The sequence below is a fragment of the Protomyctophum bolini genome, assembly GCF_963924005.1.
Source record: "Protomyctophum bolini genome assembly, chromosome: 17".
Classification (NCBI taxonomy): Eukaryota; Metazoa; Chordata; class Actinopteri; order Myctophiformes; family Myctophidae; genus Protomyctophum; species Protomyctophum bolini.
The window spans coordinates 42666590-42691483 of record NC_137878.1 but is presented as its reverse complement, the minus strand read 5'-3'; the positions used below and the strand labels follow the sequence as shown (position 1 = coordinate 42691483).

Sequence of the window (24894 nt, the reverse complement as noted above, 5' to 3'; positions counted from 1 at the left end):
CATGCTACAGAGGTCCCCTTTGGTGTGGAAGTACCTTAGGGTCATACAGAGGTCCCCTTTGGTGTGGAAGTACCTTAGGGTCATAGGAAAGGTTTTATCCAAAGAGACGAGTTGCTACACCCTTCATATCGGAATAGATTACAGTACCATGGGTAGAGTAATAGATTACCATGGGTAGAGGGTCCTGGTGGTTGATCTTACAGTATTAATAGTAATAGATTACCATGGGTAGAGGGTCCTGAAGGTTGATCTTTCAGTATTAATAGTAATATAATAGTAATATATTACCATGGGTAGAGGGTCCTGATGGTTGATCTTACAGTATTAATAGTAATAGATTACCATGGGTAGAGGGTCCTGGTGGTTGATCTTACAGTATTAATAGTAATATAATAGTAATATATTACCATGGGTAGAGGGTCCTGATGGTTGATCTCACAGTATTAATAGTAATATATTACCATGGGTAGAGGGTCCTGGTGGTTGATCTTACAGTATTAATAGTAATATAATAGTAATATATTACCATGGGTAGAGGGTCCTGGTGGTTGATCTTACAGTATTAATAGTACTATAATAGTAATATATTACCATGGGTAGAGGGTCCTGGTGGTTGATCTTACAGTATTAATAGTAATATAATAGTAATATATTACCATGGGTAGAGGGTCCTGGTGGTTGATCTTACAGTATTAATAGTAATATAATAGTAATAGATTACCATGGGTAGAGGGTCCTGGTGGTTGATCTTACAGTATTAATAGTAATATAATAGTAATATATTACCATGGGTAGAGGGTCCTGGAGGTTGATCTTACAGTATTAATAGTACTATAATAGTAATAGATTACCATGGGTAGATGGTCCTGGTGGTTGATCTTACAGTATTAATAGTATTATAATAGTAATATATTACCATGGGTAGAGGGTCCTGGTGGTTGATCTTACAGTATTAATAGTAATAGATTACCATGGGTAGAGGGTCCTGGTGGTTGATCTTACAGTATTAATAGTACTATAATAGTAATATATTACCATGGGTAGAGGGTCCTGGTGGTTGATCTTACAGTATTAATAGTAATATATTACCATGGGTAGAGGGTCCTGGAGGTTGATCTTACAGTATTAATAGTACTATAATAGTAATAGATTACCATGGGTAGATGGTCCTGGTGGTTGATCTTACAGTATTAATAGTAATATAATAGTAATATATTACCATGGGTAGAGGGTCCTGGTGGTTGATCTTACAGTATTAATAGTACTATAATAGTAATATATTACCATGGGTAGAGGGTCCTGGTGGTTGATCTTACAGTATTAATAGTAATATAATAGTAATAGATTACCATGGGTAGAGGGTCCTGGAGGTTGATCTTACAGTATTAATAGTACTATAATAGTAATATATTACCATGGGTAGAGGGTCCTGGAGGTTGATCTTACAGTATTAATAGTAATATAATAGTAATAGATTACCATGGGTAGAGGGTCCTGGTGGTTGAGCAGACGGTTGATGTTGTTGACGATCTCCCGGACATCGTAGTTGGGGATCTTACAGGACCAGCCCGTCCCGATGCCCTCCGCTCCGTTCACCAGCACCATGGGGATGATGGGGATGTACCACTCTGGCTCCACCTTCTGGTTGTCGTCAAACAGGAACTTCAGCAGGTTGTGATCCACGGCCGGGAACAGGAGCTTGGCCAGGGGACTGGGGGGGGAGAGAGAGACACACACACAGAGACAGTGAGAGAGAGAGAGTTGTGTTAATATCAACCTGAGTAAAGATGTAACGTGGCTAGCAGCGTTACCTTAGCATAGTAAAGATGTATCGGGGGCTAGCGGCGTTACCTTAGCATAGTAAAGATGTAACGTGGCTAGCGGCGTTACCTTAGCATAGTAAAGATGTATCAGGACTAGCAGTGTTACCTTAGCATAGTAAAGATGTATCAGGACTAGCAGTGTTACCTTAGCATAGTAAAGATGTATCGGGGGCTAGCAGCGTTACCTTAGCATAGTAAAGATGTAACGTGGCTAGCGGCGTTACCTTAGCATAGTAAAGATGTATCAGGACTAGCAGTGTTACCTTAGCATAGTAAAGATGTATCGGGGGCTAGCAGCGTTACCTTAGCATAGTAAAGATGTATCGGGGGCTAGCGGCGTCCTTCCCTCCGTTGATGCGCGTTCCGAACTGGCCCAGAGGCTGCAGGATGTTCACGTTGTTGCTGCCCACGAAGTTCTGCGCCAGGTTCACGATGGTCATCATGAGAGCTTGCTGATTGGACGAAAAAGAAAGGGAACTTTAATCGCCGCTCCTTCCCTGCTTCCGTGTTTTTTTAGCGTAGTATTGGATTTGTTTAAGTAAACAACAAAACGCAATGTGACAATAATAATAACACTAATTACCTCTCCGTGGTGATAGGCCGATATCTCGGCTACAGAACCAGCCAGCTGGGCCACTTTCACCTCCCTCTTATCGTTCCTCTTCATGCATGTGAACAGAACCTTCCTCTGACCCGGCTTCAGACCTGGGATAAAATTAACAACATAAACACCTTCCTCTGACCCGGCTTCAGTCCTGGGATTAAACAACACACCAGGTTGGTACTTGGTGTGCTGTTTGTACCATTTGAAACAGAACAACAAACGGTCTGGTTCAACGCCGCTCAATAACACACTCATAGAAGTACGTACTGTACCATCAACGAATGACAGAATAGATTCTACGTACCATCGACCAGGGAGGGGATGGACCTCTCGTTGTCAGAGTTGGAGAACAGGATGAGTTCTTTGTTGATGAAATCGTTGTAGGAAAGATGCTTCACTAGCGTACCATACAGGTATTGCTGTTGGACGAGAGAGAGACAGAGAGAGAGAGAGAGAGAGAGAGAGACAGAGAGAGAGAGGCATTTCAATGGGTTTGGAGGGTTTTATTATTAGTGGCATCTATCTATATATTTATATCAGATCTCACAGACCTCAGGCTGTGGATCGTCCTGGTCCATCTATCTATATAATTATTTATTTTTGTATGAATTAGATCTCACAGACCTCAGACAGCCCATGAGGTCTCCTTTGTATATATATTAGATCTCACAGACCTCAGGCAGCCCGTGCAGTCTCCTCTATAGATATATTAGATCTCACAGACCTCAGGCAGCCCGTGCTGTCTCATATGTATATATAGATATATTAGATCTCACAGACCTCAGGCAGCCCGTGCTGTCTCCTCTGTCGTCGGTCCTCCATAAAGTTGGTCAGCCACTCCTTCCTGTCGTCGGTTTTCTTCTTACTGAACGCCTGAAACACCACCGAAGAAGAACAGGTTAAAACACCACCGAAGAAGAACAACAGAGGGTTGAAACACCACCGAAGAAGAACAGGTTAAAACACCACCGAAGAAGAACAACAGAGGGTTGAAACACCACCGAAGAAGAACAACAGAGGGTTGAAACACCACCGAAGAAGAACAGGTTGAAACACCACCCAAGAAGAACAGAGGGTTGAAACACCACCGAAGAAGAACAACAGAGGGTTTAAAACACCACTGAAGGTAAATTGTCGCCATTGGCAATGCTGGGGTTATAGGCCCTAAACACGACAAACCTCGACATTGGCATATATTGATTTAAACCGCAATAATTTCCATTCGGTGGTCACCAAGTTCACCGTAACACCACCTTGCTGGAGTGAGCGAATTTGGCTTCTAGAAAGGTAGCCACACACCGCGCACGCGGTTAGGGTTAGCGTGGGCGTTCGCACACATAATACGTAAAGGTAGAAAGACACCGCGCGCACGGTTAGGGTTAGCGTGCGCCCTCGCACACATAATACGTAAATCTAGATAAAGGTAGACAGACACCGTGTGCGCTCGCACACATAATACGTAAACCTCACCAGAGTGATGGCAGCATCGTCCTCAGCTCCGCTGTAGCGGAAACTGATGCGATGTTTCTCCATGTCCGAGAAATACTCCTTGGCCTCCTTGCTGGTACTGGTTCCCAAACCTAGAATACACATTATTACCGTTACCTAATGTTCCCAAACCTAAATACACATTATTACCTTTACCTAATGTTCCCAAACCTAGAATACACATTATGTAGAGGATTACCTTTTAATGTTCCCAAACCTACAGTACACATTATAGAGGATTACTGTTACTTAATGTACCCAAACCTAGAATACAAAGTACACCATTTATTCTACTTGCTCAGCACTCTTTAAGGATATTAAACTTTCTATACTCATCTTTTGGTCATTTTATCATCTTATGTGAACACCACAGACAATGAGTAAGTTGCTCCGTTCACTATTATTTAGATGTTTGATATTCATTTTAGTGGGTTCAGGGTCTCTGGAGGAACAAACCTTTGTAGTATTTGACATGCCAGGTTTTAAAGTTCTCCGTCTGTTTCTTCCACTCGTCAAACTCTGGAATGCTGTAGAAGGCCTTGGCGTCCTGCTTGGCCTTGGTCGCCTGGAGAAAGAAATAAAAACATCGTCACAACACGAGCAATCTGGAGAAACCAGAACATTGTAGAGAAACCAGAACATTGTAGAGAAACCAGAACATTGTAGAGAAACCAGAACATTGTAGAGAAACCAGAACATTGTAGAGAAACCAGAACAATGTAGAGAAACCAGAACATTGAGGAGAAACCAGAACATTGTAGAGAAAACAGAACATTGTAGAGAAACCAGAACATTGAGGAGAAACCAGAACATTGTAGAGAAACCAGAACAATGTAGAGAAACCAGAACATTGTAGAGAAACCAGAACATTGTAGAGAAACCAGAACATTGTAGAGAAACCAGAACATTGTAGAGAAACCAGAACAATGTAGAGAAACCAGAACATTGTAGAGAAACCAGAACATTGTGGAGAAACCAGAACATTGTAGAGAAACCAGAACATTGTAGAGAAACCAGAACATTGTAGAGAAACCAGAACAATGTAGAGAAACCAGAACATTGTAGAGAAACCAGAACATTGTAGAGAAACCAGAACATTGTGGAGAAACCAGAACATTGAGGAGAAACCAGAACATTGTAGAGAAACCAGAACATTGTAGAGAAACCAGAACATTGTAGAGAAACCAGAACATTGAGGAGAAACCAGAACATTGTAGAGAAACCAGAACATTGTAGAGAAACCAGAACATTGAGGAGAAACCAGAACATTGTAGAGAAACCAGAACATTGTGGAGAAACCAGAACATTGAGGAGAAACCAGAACATTGTAGAGAAACCAGAACATTGTGGAGAAACCAGAACATTGTAGAGAAACCAGAACAATGTAGAGAAACCAGAACATTGTAGAGAAACCAGAACATTGTAGAGAAACCAGAACATTGTGGAGAAACCAGAACATTGAGGAGAAACCAGAACATTGTAGAGAAACCAGAACATTGTAGAGAAACCAGAACATTGTAGAGAAACCAGAACATTGAGGAGAAACCAGAACATTGTAGAGAAACCAGAACATTGTAGAGAAACCAGAACATTGAGGAGAAACCAGAACATTGTAGAGAAACCAGAACATTGTGGAGAAACCAGAACATTGAGGAGAAACCAGAACATTGTAGAGAAACCAGAACATTGTGGAGAAACCAGAACATTGTAGAGAAACCAGAACATTGTAGAGAAACCAGAACATTGTAGAGAAACCAGAACATTGTGGAGAAACCAGAACATTGTAGAGAAACCAGAACATTGTAGAGAAACCAGAACATTGTGGAGAAACCAGAACATTGTGGAGAAACCAGAACATTGAGGAGAAACCAGAACATTGTAGAGAAACCAGAACATTGAGGAGAAACCAGAACATTGTAGAGAAACCAGAACATTGTAGAGAAACCAGAACATTGTGGAGAAACCAGAACATTGTAGAGAAACCAGAACATTGTAGAGAAACCAGAACATTGTGGAGAAACCAGAACATTGTGGAGAAACCAGAACATTGTGGAGAAACCAGAACATTGTAGAGAAACCAGAACATTGTGGAGAAACCAGAACATTGTAGAGAAACCAGAACATTGTAGAGAAACCAGAACATTGTAGAGAAACCAGAACATTGTGGAGAAACCAGAACATTGAGGAGAAACCAGAACATTGTAGAGAAACCAGAACATTGAGGAGAAACCAGAACATTGTAGAGAAACCAGAACATTGTAGAGAAACCAGAACATTGTAGAGAAACCAGAACATTGAGGAGAAACCAGAACATTGTAGAGAAACCAGAACATTGAGGAGAAACCAGAACATTGTAGAGAAACCAGAACATTGTAGAGAAACCAGAACATTGAGGAGAAACCAGAACATTGTAGAGAAACAAGAACATTGAGGAGAAACCAGAACATTGTAGAGAAACCAGAACATTGTAGAGAAACCAGAACATTGAGGAGAAACCAGAACATTGTAGAGAAACCAGAACATTGTAGAGAAACCAGAACATTGTAGAGAAACCAGAACATTGTAGAGAAACCAGAACATTGAGGAGAAACCAGAACATTGAGGAGAAACCAGAACATTGTAGAGAAACCAGAACATTGTAGAGAAACCAGAACATTGTAGAGAAACCAGAACATTGTAGAGAAACCAGAACATTGTAGAGAAACCAGAACATTGTAGAGAAACCAGAACATTGAGGAGAAACCAGAACATTGTAGAGAAACCAGAACATTGTAGAGAAACCAGAACATTGTAGAGAAACCAGAACATTGTAGAGAAACCAGAACATTGAGGAGAAACCAGAACATTGTAGAGAAACCAGAACATTGTGGAGAAACCAGAACATTGTAGAGAAACCATAACATTGTAGAGAAACCAGAACATTGTAGAGAAACCAGAACATAGAGGAGAAACCAGAACATTGAGGAGAAACCAGAACATTGTAGAGAAACCAGAACATTGTAGAGAAACCAGAACATTGAGGAGAAACCAGAACATTGTAGAGAAACCAGAACATTGTAGAGAAACCAGAACATAGAGGAGAAACCAGAACATTGAGGAGAAACCAGAACATTGTAGAGAAACCAGAACATTGTAGAGAAACCAGAACATTGTAGAGAAACCAGAACATTGTAGAGAAACCAGAACATAGAGGAGAAACCAGAACATTGAGGAGAAACCAGAACATTGTAGAGAAACCAGAACATTGCAGAGAAACCAGAACATTGAGGAGAAACCAGAACATTGTAGAGAAACCAGAACATTGTAGAGAAACCAGAACATTGTAGAGAAACCAGAACATTGAGGAGAAACCAGAACATTGAGGAGAAACCAGAACATTGAGGAGAAACCAGAACATTGTAGAGAAACCAGAACATTGTAGAGAAACCAGAACATTGAGGAGAAACCAGAACATTGTAGAGAAACCAGAACATTGTAGAGAAACCAGAACATTGTAGAGAAACCAGAACGAGAAACCAGAACATTGTAGAGAAACCAGAACATTGTAGAGAAACCAGAACATTGAGGAGAAACCAGAACATTGTAGAGAAACCAGAACATTGTAGAGAAACCAGAACATTGTAGAGAAACCAGAACATTGTAGAGAAACCAGAACATTGTGGAGAAACCAGAACATTGAGGAGAAACCAGAACATTGTAGAGAAACCAGAACATTGTAGAGAAACCAGAACATTGTAGAGAAACCAGAACATTGTAGAGAAACCAGAACATTGTGGAGAAACCAGAACATTGTAGAGAAACCAGAACATTGTAGAGAAACCAGAACATTGAGGAGAAACCAGAACATTGTGGAGAAACCAGAACATTGAGGAGAAACCAGAACATTGTAGAGAAACCAGAACATTGAGGAGAAACCAGAACATTGTGGAGAAACCAGAACATTGTAGAGAAACCAGAACATTGTAGAGAAACCAGAACATTGTAGAGAAACCAGAACATTGTAGAGAAACCAGAACATTGTAGAGAAACCAGAACATTGTGGAGAAACCAGAACATTGTAGAGAAACCAGAACATTGAGGAGAAACCAGAACATTGTGGAGAAACCAGAACATTGAGGAGAAACCAGAACATTGTAGAGAAACCAGAACATTGTAGAGAAACCAGAACATTGTAGAGAAACCAGAACATTGTAGAGAACCAGAACATTGTAGAGAAACCAGAACAATGAGGAGAAACCAGAACATTGTAGAGAAACCAGAACATTGAGGAGAAACCAGAACATTGTAGAGAAACCAGAACATTGAGGAGAAACCAGAACATTGAGGAGAAACCAGAACATTGTAGAGAAACCAGAACATTGTAGAGAAACCAGAACATTGTGGAGAAACCAGAACATTGTAGAGAAACCAGAACATTGAGGAGAAACCAGAACATTGAGGAGAAACCAGAACATTGAGGAGAAACCAGAACATTGTAGAGAAACCAGAACATTGTAGAGAAACCAGAACATTGTGGAGAAACCAGAACATTGTAGAGAAACCAGAACATTGTAGAGAAACCAGAACATTGTGGAGAAACCAGAACATTGTGGAGAAACCAGAACATTGTAGAGAAACCAGAACATTGTAGAGAAACCAGAACATTGAGGAGAAACCAGAACATTGTAGAGAAACCAGAACATTGAGGAGAAACCAGAACATTGTAGAGAAACCAGAACATTGAGGAGAAACCAGAACATTGTAGAGAAACCAGAACATTGAGGAGAAACCAGAACATTGTAGAGAAACCAGAACATTGAGGAGAAACCAGAACATTGTAGAGAAACCAGAACATTGAGGAGAAACCAGAACATTGTAGAGAAACCAGAACATTGAGGAGAAACCAGAACATTGTAGAGAAACCAGAACATTGTGGAGAAACCAGAACATTGTAGAGAAACCAGAACATTGTGGAGAAACCAGAACATTGAGGAGAAACCAGAACATTGTAGAGAAACCAGAACATTGTAGAGAAACCAGAACATTGTAGAGAAACCAGAACATTGTAGAGAAACCAGAACATTGTGGAGAAACCAGAACATTGTAGAGAAACCAGAACATTGTAGAGAAACCAGAACATTGTAGAGAAACCAGAACATTGTGGAGAAACCAGAACATTGTAGAGAAACCAGAACATTGTAGAGAAACCAGAACATTGTAGAGAAACCAGAACATTGAGGAGAAACCAGAACATTGAGGAGAAACCAGAACATTGTAGAGAAACCAGAACATTGTAGAGAAACCAGAACATTGTAGAGAAACCAGAACATTGTAGAGAAACCAGAACATTGTAGAGAAACCAGAACATTGTGGAGAAACCAGAACATTGAGGAGAAACCAGAACATTGTAGAGAAACCAGAACATTGTAGAGAAACCAGAACATTGTAGAGAAACCAGAACATTGTGGAGAAACCAGAACATTGTAGAGAAACCAGAACATTGTAGAGAAACCAGAACATTGAGGAGAAACCAGAACATTGTAGAGAAACCAGAACATTGTGGAGAAACCAGAACATTGAGGAGAAACCAGAACATTGTAGAGAAACCAGAACATTGTAGAGAAACCAGAACATTGAGGAGAAACCAGAACATTGTGGAGAAACCAGAACATTGTAGAGAAACCAGAACATTGTAGAGAAACCAGAACATTGAGGAGAAACCAGAACATTGTAGAGAAACCAGAACATTGTAGAGAAACCAGAACATTGTAGAGAAACCAGAACATTGTAGAGAAACCAGAACATTGAGGAGAAACCAGAACATTGTGGAGAAACCAGAACATTGAGGAGAAACCAGAACATTGTGGAGAAACCAGAACATTGTAGAGAAACCAGAACATTGAGGAGAAACCAGAACATTGTGGAGAAACCAGAACATTGTAGAGAAACCAGAACATTGTGGAGAAACCAGAACATTGTAGAGAAACCAGAACATTGTAGAGAAACCAGAACATTGTAGAGAAACCAGAACATTGTAGAGAAACCAGAACATTGTAGAGAAACCAGAACATTGTAGAGAAACCAGAACATTGTAGAGAAACCAGAACATTGTAGAGAAACCAGAACATTGAGGAGAAACCAGAACATTGTAGAGAAACCAGAACATTGTGGAGAAACCAGAACATTGTAGAGAAACCAGAACATTGTAGAGAAACCAGAACATTGTAGAGAAACCAGAACATTGTGGAGAAACCAGAACATTGTAGAGAAACCAGAACATTGAGGAGAAACCAGAACATTGAGGAGAAACCAGAACATTGTAGAGAAACCAGAACATTGAGGAGAAACCAGAACATTGTAGAGAAACCAGAACATTGAGGAGAAACCAGAACATTGTAGAGAAACCAGAACATTGTAGAGAAACCAGAACATTGAGGAGAAACCAGAACATTGTAGAGAAACCAGAACATTGTGGAGAAACCAGAACATTGTAGAGAAACCAGAACATTGTAGAGAAACCAGAACATTGTAGAGAAACCAGAACATTGTAGAGAAACCAGAACATTGTAGAGAAACCAGAACATTGTAGAGAAACCAGAACATTGTGGAGAAACCAGAACATTGTAGAGAAACCAGAACATTGTAGAGAAACCAGAACATTGTAGAGAAACCAGAACATTGAGGAGAAACCAGAACATTGTAGAGAAACCAGAACATTGTGGAGAAACCAGAACATTGTAGAGAAACCAGAACATTGTAGAGAAACCAGAACATTGTAGAGAAACCAGAACATTGTAGAGAAACCAGAACATTGTAGAGAAACCAGAACATTGTAGAGAAACCAGAACATTGAGGAGAAACCAGAACATTGTAGAGAAACCAGAACATTGTAGAGAAACCAGAACATTGTGGAGAAACCAGAACATTGTAGAGAAACCAGAACATTGTAGAGAAACCAGAACATTGTAGAGAAAACAGAACATTGTAGAGAAACCAGAACCTGCGTTACCTTGACGATAGGGGTGATGAACTCCTCCAGGAATGTGTGCTTCAACAGGGACGGCCAGTTGTGATGGAAGAAGTTGATGAGAAGACCTTTGATGTGAGAGCCATCCTGGTCCTGGGAGGGACAAACACACACACAATGAGAAGACCGTTGATGTGAGAGCCGTCCTGGTCCTGGGAGGGACATACTCTTCGTAGATAGATAGATTCTTTATTTTTGGGTCATGCACCCAAGGCGCCCCGCCCACATGGACTTATAGGACACACCATACAAATCATTGCTTCAATATTGCATAAGTTTTTTATTTTTACACAAAACAAAACATTTCCCAAGCTTTGCATAAAAGGTCTGCTAAAGCAAGAATACCTTTCCTAAAGCAAAATTCCAGTTTTTCGTAGTCCTCTAACCAGAGAAAGTTAACACAGATGGTTGTCACACAGAGTGGGGTTAGGGGTTAGGGTCTAAGGGGTTAGAGTGTCTAGGCTCTAGTGGTTACCTGATCTGTCATGATCATAATCTTTCCGTATCTCAGACTCCTCAGACTCTCTGGGTCTAGTGGGGTTAGGGTCTAAGGGGTTAGGGTCTAGTGGGGTTAGGGTCTAAGGGGTTAGGGTCTAGGGGTTAGGGTCTAAGGGGTTAGGGTCTAGTGGTTACCTGATCTGTCATGATCATAATCTTTCCGTATCTCAGATTCCTCAGACTCTCTGGGTCTAGTGGGGTTAGGGGTTAGGGTCTAGTGGTTAGGGTCTAGTGGGGTTAGGGTCTAGTGGGGTTAGGGTCTAAGCGGTTAGGGTCTAGTGGTTACCTGATCCGTCATGATCATAATCTTTCCGTATCTCAGACTCCTCAGACTCTCTGGGTCTAGTGGGGTTAGGGGTTAGGGTCTAGTGGTGTTAGGGTCTAGTGGGGTTAGGGTCTAAGGGGTTAGGGTCTAGTGGTTACCTGATCCGTCATGATCATAATCTTTCCGTATCTCAGACTCCTCAGACTCTCTGGGTCTAGTGGGGTTTGGGGTTAGGGTCTAGTGGGGTTAGGGTCTAAGCGGTTATGGTCTAGTGGTTACCTGATCCGTCATGATCATAATCTTTCCGTATCTCAGACTCCTCAGAGATTCTGGGTCTTCGTAGCTCTTCTTGTACTGCAGACCAACGATCTTGATGATGTTGTTGATCTCTGCGTTCTCCATGATCTGCAGAACAAACAACAAACATCAGAACTGATGGACAAACACCATTAGAACATTATTAAACATCAGAACTGATGGACAAACACCATTAGAACATTATTAAACATCAGAACTGATGGACAAACACCATTAGAACATTATTAAACATCAGAACTGATGGACAAACACCATTAGAACATTATTAAACATCAGAACTGATGGACAAACACCATTAGAACATTATTAAACATCAGAACTGATGGACAAACACCATTAGAACATTATTAAACATCAGAACTGATGGACAAACACCATTAGAACATTATTAAATCTAAACGATGTGATCTCTGCCTCCTCCATGACCTAGCCTGGTTAATAAACCAGACCGAATCAGCCGTTGGCAAAAAAAATTGCCTGCCGGCGGATTACGGTCTGGAGAGGCTCAATTGTACGCCCATTTCCTACACCAGAGAAATGGGGCGGCCAATCGGGACACGGTATGCAATATGGGCGGGCTTTGGTACAGTGACTTTCAATGCTTGAGACCTTTGACTGACAGTAGCTCTGACCAATTGCGTCAAAGAGAAAATGTTTCAACCCGCCGCCCTGGAAATTAAATCCAAGCTGAGCCTCCCCAGACTAATATTCCGCGATCCGTGCGATGTTAGTCTGGTTTATTAACCAGGCTATCCATGACCTACCATGGACTCCACAGTGCATGTACAGTAACATGACAATCTGTACAGTAGCTAAATGGACGTCACAGTTAATGGTACCTGTTTGTGTGTGGCCTCTCGTACGTTGAGGATCTTCCCTCTCAGAGGAAACACTCCGAAGCGGTCGCGACCTATGACCCCGAGGCCGGAGACCGCCAGAGACTTGGCCGAGTCTCCCTCTGTGAGGATGAGCGTGCACTCTGACGAGTGTTTACCACCTGCACGCACGCACGGACGCACACACACACACACACACACACACACACACACACACACACACACACACACACACACACAGATTTAGGATCCCCATTAGCTGGTGCCGTAGCACCACATAAGAATAAACATTACAGTAGACATACAATTACAAATACACATTTGTTAAAAAGTCAAATTAGTTCTGATAAAATAAAAAAATGCTAAGATTACAAGTGTGAGCGTGAAAACAAAAAGAAACACAACACACAACACTTCACTGTATCAAATGGAATTTTAGATGCTTTTTAAACGTTAATTTACTGTAAATGCAACAGAGGTTTCTCAGGTCACCACTAGAGGCAGAGGCAGTGGAATAATAGTCAAGATGACATAAAAGTAGACTTTTAACTATCTGACATAAAAGGGGACGGGAAAAGAACAAAATAGTTAATGTGGTGTGACCAAGACAGAGAGCAGTCAACCATCACTCCAAGGAGTTTAGTACTTTCAACGTGTTGAAGTGTAGAATTGCCCAGGTGTAAAACAAGCTATGGACTTGTAGACAACCTGTGCCTCGCACCCAGTACCAGACATTTAGTCTTTGAGATGTTAAGGGCAGGTCTATTACATCCTACCCATTCATGCACAACGTTTAGTTCTCTGCTCAAGACCTCACAGTACATTGCAAGACGGAGAAGCATAATACATAGTCGAATCATCTGCATATATGACCGTCTCCACTATGACACTGACCCTGGATAACCATACATGGAGAAGACCTAGATCATCACCTAGATCTGCAGAGAGGGCCAGCAACTCTACATCTGACCTCAAACCCTTAGATCTCCATATATGAAGCTGACCATGTTCTGACAATCCATATGTTGATCTGACCTCATCAAACCCTGGACACTGAAGACACGCTCCATATATGGCCGGTACAGAATTCATTCCATTAAGTTGATCTGACCCCCCCCCCCCCATGCCAAAGCGCCAGCGCTCGCCCAGCAGTCTGCTGTCACCCAGGCGGATGTGATGTCACCCAGGAGGATGTGATGTCACCCAGGAGGATGTGATGTCACCCAGGAGGATGTGATGTCACCCAGGCGGATGCATGAACTCGCTTCTCGTCTTCAAGGTGTCTTACTGGTATAGTAATAATGTAATCAGGTAACCAGGTAATAATGTAATAATGTAATAATGTAATGAGGTCTCACCAGCGTCGTTAGCGTCGTCCAGTTTGGGGATTCCTTTGATCTTGCTGTGTTTGACTGACGAACACTTCTTATTGAGCTGAGTCTGAGCTTTGAACTTTACCCAGTTGAGAATGGACTCCACGATACCGCAGTTAGTGGCCTGTTGAGACATTTAAATAATAATAATAATATGGACTCCACGATGCCACAGTTAGTGACCTGAGGACAGGGTTAAACTGCATTAATAATAATAATAATGATAACAGTCTGAGATTTGAACTTCACCCAGTTCAATATGGACTCCACGATGCCACAGTTAGTGGAGGATGAGATATTACTATACGGTTTATTTTATACGAACAGTTCCAGAGGATGGAACAGTATAGTACAGTATAGAACAGTTGAAAGATCCAAAAAATACGCTAAATGTTTTTTTATATACTATAGAGTCTAAAGTGTATACTATTAGGTCTAAGAGGAGGAAGTTCTCACTGCTGATGATATACTATACTATATTATACTACTATAGGGCAAATGTGGCTCAGGAGGTAGAGCAGGTCGTCTAATGATCCATGGGTCGGCGGTTCGAATCCCGGCTCCTCCTGTCTACATGTCGAAGTGTCCTTGAGCAAGACACTGAACCCCAAATTGCTCCCGATGTGCTGGTTGGTACCTTGCATGGCTTCCGCCGCAATCGGTGTATGAATGTGTGTGTTTTTCTGTGAATGTGTGAATGTAATGCACAATCTATGTAAAGCGCCTTGGATAAAGGCGCTATATAAATGCACCATTTACTATACTATTAGGTCTAAGAGGAGGAAGGTCTCACTGCTGATGATATACTATACTATATTATACTACTAGGTTCAAGGTTCAAGGTTCAAGTTTATTTAGTGTCCCCGAAGGGCAAATTGGGTTGCAGCATAGACAGTACATTAAACAGTACAAAAACAAACAAACAGTTCACATAGCAGATACCAGAGTACAGAGGCGCACACAACCGTTAAAGTGTAGGCGTTTAAAGTGCTATGCGATAGGTCATAAAAGTGCGTGTGCATAGACATAGGCACGAGATAATACAGTAAAAAGTAAAAAGTGAAAGTGCTCATCATAAGGTTATATCCTCGATCTACCCACAGCAGCATTCAGTGTATGAATAGAGACCGGGACAAAGGAATGTTTGTGCCTGTTTTTTGTGGCACATGGGGCTCGCAAACGAAGGCCGGATGGGAGAAGGATGTACTCTCCGTATAGTGGGTGAGCAGCATCAGATCGGATACACAGAGCTTTGTTAATTACCTGTTTCTTAAAGATCTGGTCTAGGCCGTTCATTTGTGAGCCAATGATTTTTGAGGCCACTTTTACAATTCTCCCTAGGGAATTTTTGTCTCTGATGCAGAGATTACCATACCAACAGATAATGGAGAAAGAAATGACAGACTCGATGTAGGCACTGTAAAACAGTTTCATCAGAGTCTTGTCGACATTGAACTTAGCCAATTTCCTTAGGCAGTACAGGCGTTGTTGACCTTTTTTATGCATCACGTCAGTATTTAGGTCGAATTTCAGTTTGTCATCAATAACTGTGCCTAGATACTTGTAGCTGGGTACAATATCTACAGTCTGTCCGTTGACAACACTCTTCTGGGGGGATTGAGGGGAACGTCTAAAATCTATGCATAGCTCTTTTGTTTTAGAAACATTAAGCTGCAAGAAGGCGTTGTCACACCAGGATAGAAAGTCGTCTACCACTTGCCCGTGACAGTTCTCATCATTATCAAGCAGGCTGACGATGACCGAGTCGTCAGCGTATTTAATGATGAATCTATTTTGGAAATGGCTAACACAATCGTTGGTATAAAGAATGTAAAGAAAGGCAGATAAAACACAACCCTGGGGCGAGCCAGTAGAAGATGTCAGGAAGCTAGACAGTATTTCATTAACCCTTACACGTTGAGATCTGTTGGTTAAGAAGTCAAGAATCCAGCCCACCAGACAAGGATCTACACCAAAGGAGTTAACCAGTTTATCAACCAAGACATGGGGCTGTATGGTATTAAATGCTGAGGAAAAGTCAATAAAGAGCAGCCTAGCATGGGTTTTACTACCTTCAAGGTGTTTGTGCAGAAGGTAGTAAAACCCATGCTACTATACTATTAGTAAAACCCATGCTACTATACTATTAGGTCTAAGAGGAGGAAGGTCTCACCGCTCTGATGAACTTCTCAGACAGAGGACACTTGGAGCCGAAGCTCTTGGTCTGCAGGGTCATGTTCTCCTTGGTCTGGGAGTCGAAGCTGGGGTTCTCTATCAGAGCGTTGACGAACACCCAGATATGGTTCTTCACCTGAGGAGAACAGAACATATTATAATGGTTCTCTATCAGTGTTGACGAACACCCAGATATGGTTCTTCACCTGAGGAGAAAAGAACATATTGTAATGGTTCTCTATGAGGAAGGAAGATTTGTTTTTGGCTTTTGTCCGTTTCATTGATAGTATCCGGACATGAGAGAGAGAGAGACACGCAGCAAAGGTTGTCATGAACGGGACTCGAACACGCGACGCGCTGTCAGGCCAGAGCCTCTATGTGGCGTGATGAGCCTGGACCGCTAGGCCAGCAGGCGCCCCAACGCGTGGCACAGGGGAGGGTTTTATAATATATTCATAAATGTTTAGTTACCTGGAATGGTTTCACCGACACGCCCGCCTTGTTCTTCTTCTTCACCACCTCGATGAGTTTCTGCACGATCTGATCCACCACGTAGTCAATGTGTCTGCCCCCCTGTGTAGGGAGGAAGCATTACACCACATATTATAATCACTGTGTCTGTCCCCCTGTGTAGGGAGGAAGCATTACACCACATATTATAATCACTGTGTCTGCCCCCCTGTGGAGGGAGGAAGCATTACATCACATATTATAATCAATGTGTCTGATCAATGTGCCAGAAACGTAGTAAACGGTGTCTTAAATTAACCGTCTAGCCTAGCAGAACCGTAGCATACGTTTTCCAGGGTTTACATTGTTTAATCCATGTTTTGATCCGATCGTATCGTTAGCTGCCGTTCGTTAGCATAGCAGTCAAAGTGGGACGGTGGCCGCGGAAAGTTTTGAAGATGCGCGCGCATCCGCTTGCACTAAATCGGCACAATGGATGTAATTTCTGGTGAAAACAAGGTTTTTTTCAACGGCCTGTAGGAGGCGCTGTGATACTCACGGTCGGGTTTCTCCACCACCGACCGAGAGAACAACAACCGGTCAAGACAACCACACACAGCAGTTTGTCATTGTAACATCCGGTTATTATTAATACCTTGGTAGTGGCGATGCTGTTGACATAGTATTATTATTATTATATATTATTATTACTAGCCCTTACCCGTTGTGAGATATTTCTCCCCCCCTGCGCCCGGGCGCATTTTTAATTCACTAATAAATTCATTAATAATCATTAATGTGTCAAATCGAAAAAAGGACTCCGTTAAAGGCATTATGACATTATTTTTAACATAATTTTAACAACATTAAAAGTCTTGGCCATGGTCCTTCAAACGTGTCTAAAAAGTTTGAACTTTTTTTGAACACTCCAGTATTTCTTGCCAGGAGTTTTTGTGTGTATGTAATATGCATCCTGAGAAGGCATAGAAAAATACATTATTTTAGCCTGTAGATGTCGGTAATTCCCCCTTTCCTGTCAATCACTACCCAGCTCCGCCCCCCCCACCCCTCAAGCCCTCCATACCTCTCCGCCCCCCTCAGAGAAAGGGACTGTTCTTTTTTTTTTCCTTTACAAGTTCACAGCATCTCAGCCATAGCAACGCTGCCAGTGCCAACGCACGCAACTTCTTCTCCTTTTATAACTATTTGTTTATAGTTTATATAAAATGTTATTTATAATAAGACTATCACTGCATGTATGTACTGAGGGGATGGACAACAACATGTATTCTCTGCTGCAAAAGGAGAGGAGACTGGAGCAACACGGACATTTAGAGCCTTTTATGAAGGTGCTGAGTATACAAAACGACTAACGTTTCGTCCGCAAGGTCGAAACGTAAAAGGCTCAAAATGTCCGTGTTGCTCCAGTCTCCTCTCGCAACTTTGATGTCCCTGCACCTGTGAAGCACCGGATCAGCCGTTTTAGGCTTGAGGCGCGTTGGTAGACTCCCTTTGTAACATGTATTCTCTATTCAACGTCATCGTACGAGCAACAGTTGGTAAACAAATAAGGCACGTTCGGAAATACCGCACCGGAGCGCACTCGCCTATTAGTTTGCATTGCACAGTGCCAGTGGGCTTAGTGCGCTATTTCCGAACGCGCCTATGAAACTCCTGCAATATCTCACCCCACGACCACGTCGACATAAACTTGTGTAATGTCATCGTCATCGATATCATACTCAATGACTATAGCCTATCATTATTCGCCATACTTTTAACGTGGATTATATCACACGAGCGTTGGCTGCGCGTTGCTATTCCACTCCCACTGTATCGCATTACAAGAACAATAATGAGCACATGCAATCTACAACAGCTGGTGCACGCCACGAATCAAAGATTAATAATAGTCAAACACACAGCTAATGCGGGTAGTGGCAGTGATTGACTATAAATTAAAAGTAGGCTACCATGAAGCATTTCGGAGTGCTGCAGGCGATTGATTTTTTATTGTGAGTCCACTCAAATAGTACTGCACAACAATTTAACACAAATCATTGCAGTATAAATACTTATAGTTGGGATTGGGACACGAATGCTTGGTATTGCTCCTGGGTTCATAAAAAGTTTGGTTGCAAATCCACTCTGAACTTGTCCGAGATTTGAAAAACTTTCTGGGGTGAAATGATGTGCGCACACCAAGAGTCCCTTCTTTGACAACTTGGTTGGAACGTTACCGTCAAAAATAAAATGCATCCACCTAGAGCGTGAATCTTCATCTAGGCCAGTTGGTGGAAAGTGCAAGGACTTGTGTTGATTGACACAGCCGACAACGGAGCAGATTGCTTTTTCTCTAGAAGCCATTATTATTATTATTATACTGAAACAAAGTCGCGGACAGAATGAGGAAGAAGAGAGGAGAGCAAGTGGAGGAGAGGAGAGGGGCGGGGATGAGGAGGAGGGGGGCGGGTAGTAGAATTGGTAGACAGGGAGCAGAGGAGAGGGGGCGGGGTTTAGCGTTACATTACGTAGGCCTCCGCCGTCCAAGCCACGAGTCATATTTGCATAATTATTCACAAAAGTCCAGACAGCGGAGAATACACTGAATGTTCAAATTTGGTTTTTTTTTGGTGAAATTGATGTCAAGAAAAGCCAAAGAACACAAAATATCTACAAAAATGTGTTTTAAATGTCACGATCCCTTTAAGACCTCCATATTCATATGGTCAATGCCTGTGTGAAAAGTGGGAGTGATTGGTACAGGCAATGATGAGATAAGGCGGTGTTTCTGACAGACAGACAGACATTGTTAGAATTATAGTATGATGATGATTACCTTGGTAGTAGCGATGCTGTTGACGAAGCTGATCTGCTGGAAGCCCTTCTCGCTCATGGTCAGACACACCTCCCAGCGATCGTTAACAGACTCGTTAACCACCTTGAGAGACACGCCCGTCTCATCCAGCTTGTCCTTCACGTAGAGGTCCACGTAGCTGCGGAACCCGGTGACCTGTAGGGGGCGACAGAAACAACAACACAGTATTTATTTAAATACCTGTAAAGTCTCGGACAAAGCCACCTCGGCCTCGGTAAAGAAATCTGAAAAACCGTATGCTTCTGTTAGTTCTGTATCAGTGGTTCTGTATCAGTGGTTCTGTATCAGTGGTTCTCAATATTTCATGTCAAGGAACCCATAAATTATCTGGTATTTGGCTGGCGACCCCCATCAGAAAATACGTTGTTCCAGGGACCCCCATCTGAAAATATGTTGTTCCAGGGACCCCCATCTGAAAATATGTTGTTCCAGGGACCCCCATCTGAAAATATGTTGTTCCAGGGAACCCCGCCTGAAAATACGTGTTCCAGGGAGCCCCATCTGAAAATATGTTGTTCCAGGGACCCCCATCTGAAAATATGTTGTTCCAGGGACCCCCATCTGATAATATGTTGTTCCAGGGACCCCCATCTGAAAATACGTTGTTCCAGGGACCCCCATCTGAAAATATGTTGTTCCAGGGACCCCCGCCCCTCCAGTTCTGAACAGTTCGTAGGTTCTGTATAGATTCTATCATGTCGTAGAATGTATATAATAATGATATAATTAGGCCTGTCAAAGTTAACGCGCTATTAACTAGTTAATTTACAATCCTCTTAACGGCACTATTTTTTTTGACGCACGATTAACGCACTGTGAAGTTTGACAGAATGGTTGAGAGACGCATGCATGTGAATGCAGGCAGTCAGTGAGCCCCGCCCCGCCCCTCTCTCTCTCTCTCTCTCTCTCTCTCTCTCTCTCTCTCTCTCTCCCTCCCTCCCTCCCAGTGAACCCTTGCAAATCTTTAACTCTTGAGAGTGTAAAATTAAACCAAGTGTGTCCATTTGGTTCAATTTTACACTCAAGAGTTGAATAATTGTTAAACAAAAGTTAATTTAAGTCTACACAATTAGAAAACATGTTATTTTGATCAACATGGCCTGTTATCTCTCGTAATGGTACCATTGGCCAACATCAATACAGTTCTTTAGTTTGGGTCTGGAAGGCTAAATGTCATCAATACAGTTCTTTAGTTTGGGTCTGGAAGGCTAAATGTCATCAATACAGTTCTTTAGTTTGGGTCTGGAAGGCTAAATGTCATCAATACAGTTCTTTAGTTTGGGTCTGGAAGGCTAAATGTCATCAATACAGTTCTTTAGTTTGGGTCTGGAAGGCTAAATGTCATCAGATGGTTGTCCAGATGCAGAATAAATAATGGACCTTGATATGAAGAATCTTGAAAACCACTGATTTAAGGTATATTTAGAACGGATTAACTATGGACAACCATGCGATTAAATCAGATTAAATATTTTAATCGATTGACAGCCCTAGACATAATGTATATAAATGATTCTTACAGGTAACTTCTTCAGGGCCCTGAATAGAATCTATATATAATATATATAATGTTGTACATACATATAACAGGACCCAGCGATATCGTAGGCCCTGAATAGAATCTATATATAATTTATATAATGTTGTACATACATATAACAGGACCCAGCGATGTCGTAGGCCCTGAATAGAATCTATATATAATATATATAATGTTGTACATACATATATATATAACAGGACCCAGCGATGTCGTATAGCCTACTGTATAGTAGCATACTCTATAGCCCTGAATAGAATCTATATATAATGTGGTAGAGACGTAGACTGTACATAGAGCGTTGCAGTCCCTCCCCCTTTCAGAACGACGAGTGGCCCAGTGAAATCATGACAATGAACACAATGTTTTGGGCCGATCGAATAATGTATAAGAAGAAAAACAAAACAAACGTCATAGAAATCTATATATAATGTCACAGACTGTATATAATGTTATAATGTGTATATATAATGTCACAGACTGTATATAATGTAATATAAATGATTCTTACGGGTAACTTCTTCCCGTTGAACATGACCTTGACCCCCTTACAGGAGCCGGCGATGTCGTAGGCGCGGCGCGTCATCAGGGCCACCGTGTCGCGGTCCAGCCTCTCCATGTTGAACTTGGACAGGTCCGGCTGGAACGTCACCACCGTGAAGTCGTCTCCGTCGAAGAACTTGATCCGCGGCTCCGCCGTTTTGGTCATGTTGTTCTGCCAGGTCTGGGGATATACCAAAATAAAAGCCTTGGTCATGTTGTTCTGCCAGGTCTGGGGATATATCAAAATAAAAGCCTTGGTCATGTTGTTCTGCAGGGTCTGAGGATATACCAAAATAAAAGCCTTGGTCATGTTGTTCTGCCACCTGTCACTGTCTTCAGGTCAAAGGGAGAGAAGGTGATTGGCTCTCCCCCCCCCCCTTTTTTATGTTTTATTAATGTATTTATATTCCAACCTGTACATATAGATCTAGTGTGTTTGAGAAACGTATTGTTTGTTGTCACTGTTATGTCATTGTGAATGAATGCACGGGACCCGAATGGAAACAAGACCGCAAGGTCTTTCTTGGGTACCATCCTTTTGGACCAATGCTGTGCTTGACTGTACCCTGTACTGTTTGCATCAAAAATTGTCTAATAAAATTATCAATCAATCAATCAATCAATCAATACCAAAATAAAAGCCTAAATCATGTTGTTCTGCCAGGTCTGAGGATACCAAAATAAAAGCCTTGGTCATGTTGTTCTGCCAGGTCTGAGGATATACCAAAATAAAAGCCTTGGTCATGTTGTTCTGCCAGGTCTGGGGATACCAAAATAAAAGCCTAAATCATGTTGTTCTGCCAGGTCGGGGGATATACCAAAATAAAAGCCTTGGTCATGTTGTTCTGCCAGGTCTGAGGATACCAAAATAAAAGCATTGGTCATGTTGTTCTGCCAGGTCGGGGGATATACCAAAATAAAAGCCTTGGTCATGTTGTTCTGCCAGGTCGGGGGATATACCAAAATAAAAGCCTTGGTCATGTTGTTCTGCTAGGTCTGAGGATACCAAAACAAAAGCCTTGGTCATGTTGTTCTGCCAGGTCTGAGGATATACCAAAATAAAAGCCTTGGTCATGTTGTTCTGCCAGGTCTGGGGATACCAAAATAAAAGCCTTGGTCATGTTGTTCTGCCAGGTCTGAGGATATACCAAAATAAAAGCCTTGGTCATGTTGTTCTGCCAGGTCTGAGGATACCAAAATAAAAGCCTTGGTCATGTTGTTCTGCCAGGTCTGAGGATACCAAAATAAAAGCCTAGGTCATGTTGTTCTGCCAGGTCTGGGGATATCAAAATAAAAGCCTTGGTCATGTTGTTCTGCCAGGTCTGAGGATAGCAAAATAAAAGCCTTGGTCATGTTGTTCTGCCAGGTCTGGGGATATACCAAAATAAAAGCCTTGGTCATGTTGTTCTGCCAGGTTGGGGGATATACCAAAATAAAAGCCTTGGTCATGTTGTTCTGCTAGGTCTGAGGATATACCAAAATAAAAGCCTTGGTCATGTAGTTCTGCCAGGTCTGAGGATATCAAAATAAAAGTATTGGTCATGTTGTTCTGCCAGGTCTGAGGATACCAAAATAAAAGCCTTGGTCATGTTGTTCTGCCAGGTCTGAGGATATACCAAAATAAAAGCCTTGGTCATGTTGTTCTGCCAGGTCTGAGGATACCAAAATAAAAGCCTTGGTCATGTTGTTCTGCCAGGTCTGAGGATACCAAAATAAAAGCCTAGGTCATGTTGTTCTGCCAGGTCTGGGGATATCAAAATAAAAGCCTTGGTCATGTTGTTCTGCCAGGTCTGAGGATACCAAAATAAAAGCCTTGGTCATGTTGTTCTGCCAGGTCTGGGGATATACCAAAATAAAAGCCTTGGTCATGTTGTTCTGCCAGGTCTGAGGATACCAAAATAAAAGCCTTGGTCATGTTTTTCTGCCAGGTCTGAGGATATACCAAAATAAAAGCCTTGGTCATGTTGTTCTGCCAGGTCTGAGGATACCAAAATAAAAGCCTTGGTCATGTTGTTCTGCCAGGTCTGAGGATATACCAAAATAAAAGTCTTGGTCATGTTGTTCTGCCAGGTCGGGGGATATACCAAAATAAAAGCCTTGGTCATGTTGTTCTGCCAGGTCTGGGGATATACCAAAATAAAAGCATTGGTCATGTTGTTCTGCCAGGTCTGAGGATATCAAAATAAAAGTATTGGTCATTTTGTTCTGCCAGGTCTGGGGATATACCAAAATAAAAGCCTTGGTCATGTGGTTCTGCCAGGTCTGGGGATATACCAAAATAAAAGCCTTGGTCATGTTGTTCTGCCAGGTCTGAGGATACCAAAATAAAATTCAAGGAATTTACTTTCAAGTTATTTTAGTATTTAGTTGTTTAAACTTCATATATGTGGTCAATTAATCATAAAACGGCCTATTTAAAAATATCCCACAACGATGTCGGATAATTCAGAGAACCGTGCTGTCTGGCCTTGGGGGCGGCCAGCAGAGAGACGTACCCGTGTCTGGCTCCCCGTTGTGGGCTTAGCCCGGAGCACTTCCCCCTGTTTCTCCTACGTTGTTGTGGAACGATATGACGCCCCTGGCTCTCACCGCTGTATGATACCAGTAAGACGCGCAAACGCGGGAAGCGAACGCAGCTGAGACCCTGCAGATCATGTCTGTCTGTCTGTCTGTCCGTCTGTCTGTCTGTCTGTCTGTGTGTCTGTCCCGCTGTTACTGTATATGTGGACCTGGCCCCTTTTGTGCCCATATATGGAGCTGAGTGGACCTGGCCCCTTTTGTGCCCATATATGGAGCTGAGTGATTGCTGATGCAACACACTCCATATTTGGATAGCGGGACAGACACACGGACACACAGACAGACAGACAGACAGACATGATCTGCTAGGTCTCATAGTAAGTGCTCACGTTCGCAATGAATCTGTTGTGGATATTTACAGCCTACATGCAATTCGTTTCTAATTGTTTTATTTTCACCAAATGTCAAGTGCATTATAAATAACAGCTATTATATTATTGTTATTATTACTACTACGTCGAGTCTATGGTCGAATCTGATTTAACCTCGAGTCCTGACTCCTTGCAAATAGTTGCTG

At 42.0% G+C, this 24894-nt stretch overlaps 1 protein-coding gene across 1 annotated transcript in view; it reads right to left on the bottom strand.

Annotated features, from left to right (window-relative positions):
- The window catches only part of top2b (DNA topoisomerase II beta), a 62986-nt gene that overhangs the window by 27621 nt on the left and 10471 nt on the right, over window positions 1-24894 (bottom strand). Inside the window, 15 exon segments of the mRNA XM_080786775.1 lie at window positions 1480-1711; window positions 2127-2275; window positions 2407-2528; window positions 2732-2846; window positions 3208-3300; window positions 3898-4007; window positions 4372-4480; window positions 10904-11014; window positions 11964-12089; window positions 12842-12999; window positions 14197-14335; window positions 16385-16522; window positions 16858-16959; window positions 19676-19849; window positions 21766-21978. Of these exon segments, the coding sequence (XP_080642901.1) occupies window positions 1480-1711; window positions 2127-2275; window positions 2407-2528; window positions 2732-2846; window positions 3208-3300; window positions 3898-4007; window positions 4372-4480; window positions 10904-11014; window positions 11964-12089; window positions 12842-12999; window positions 14197-14335; window positions 16385-16522; window positions 16858-16959; window positions 19676-19849; window positions 21766-21978 (2091 nt within the window).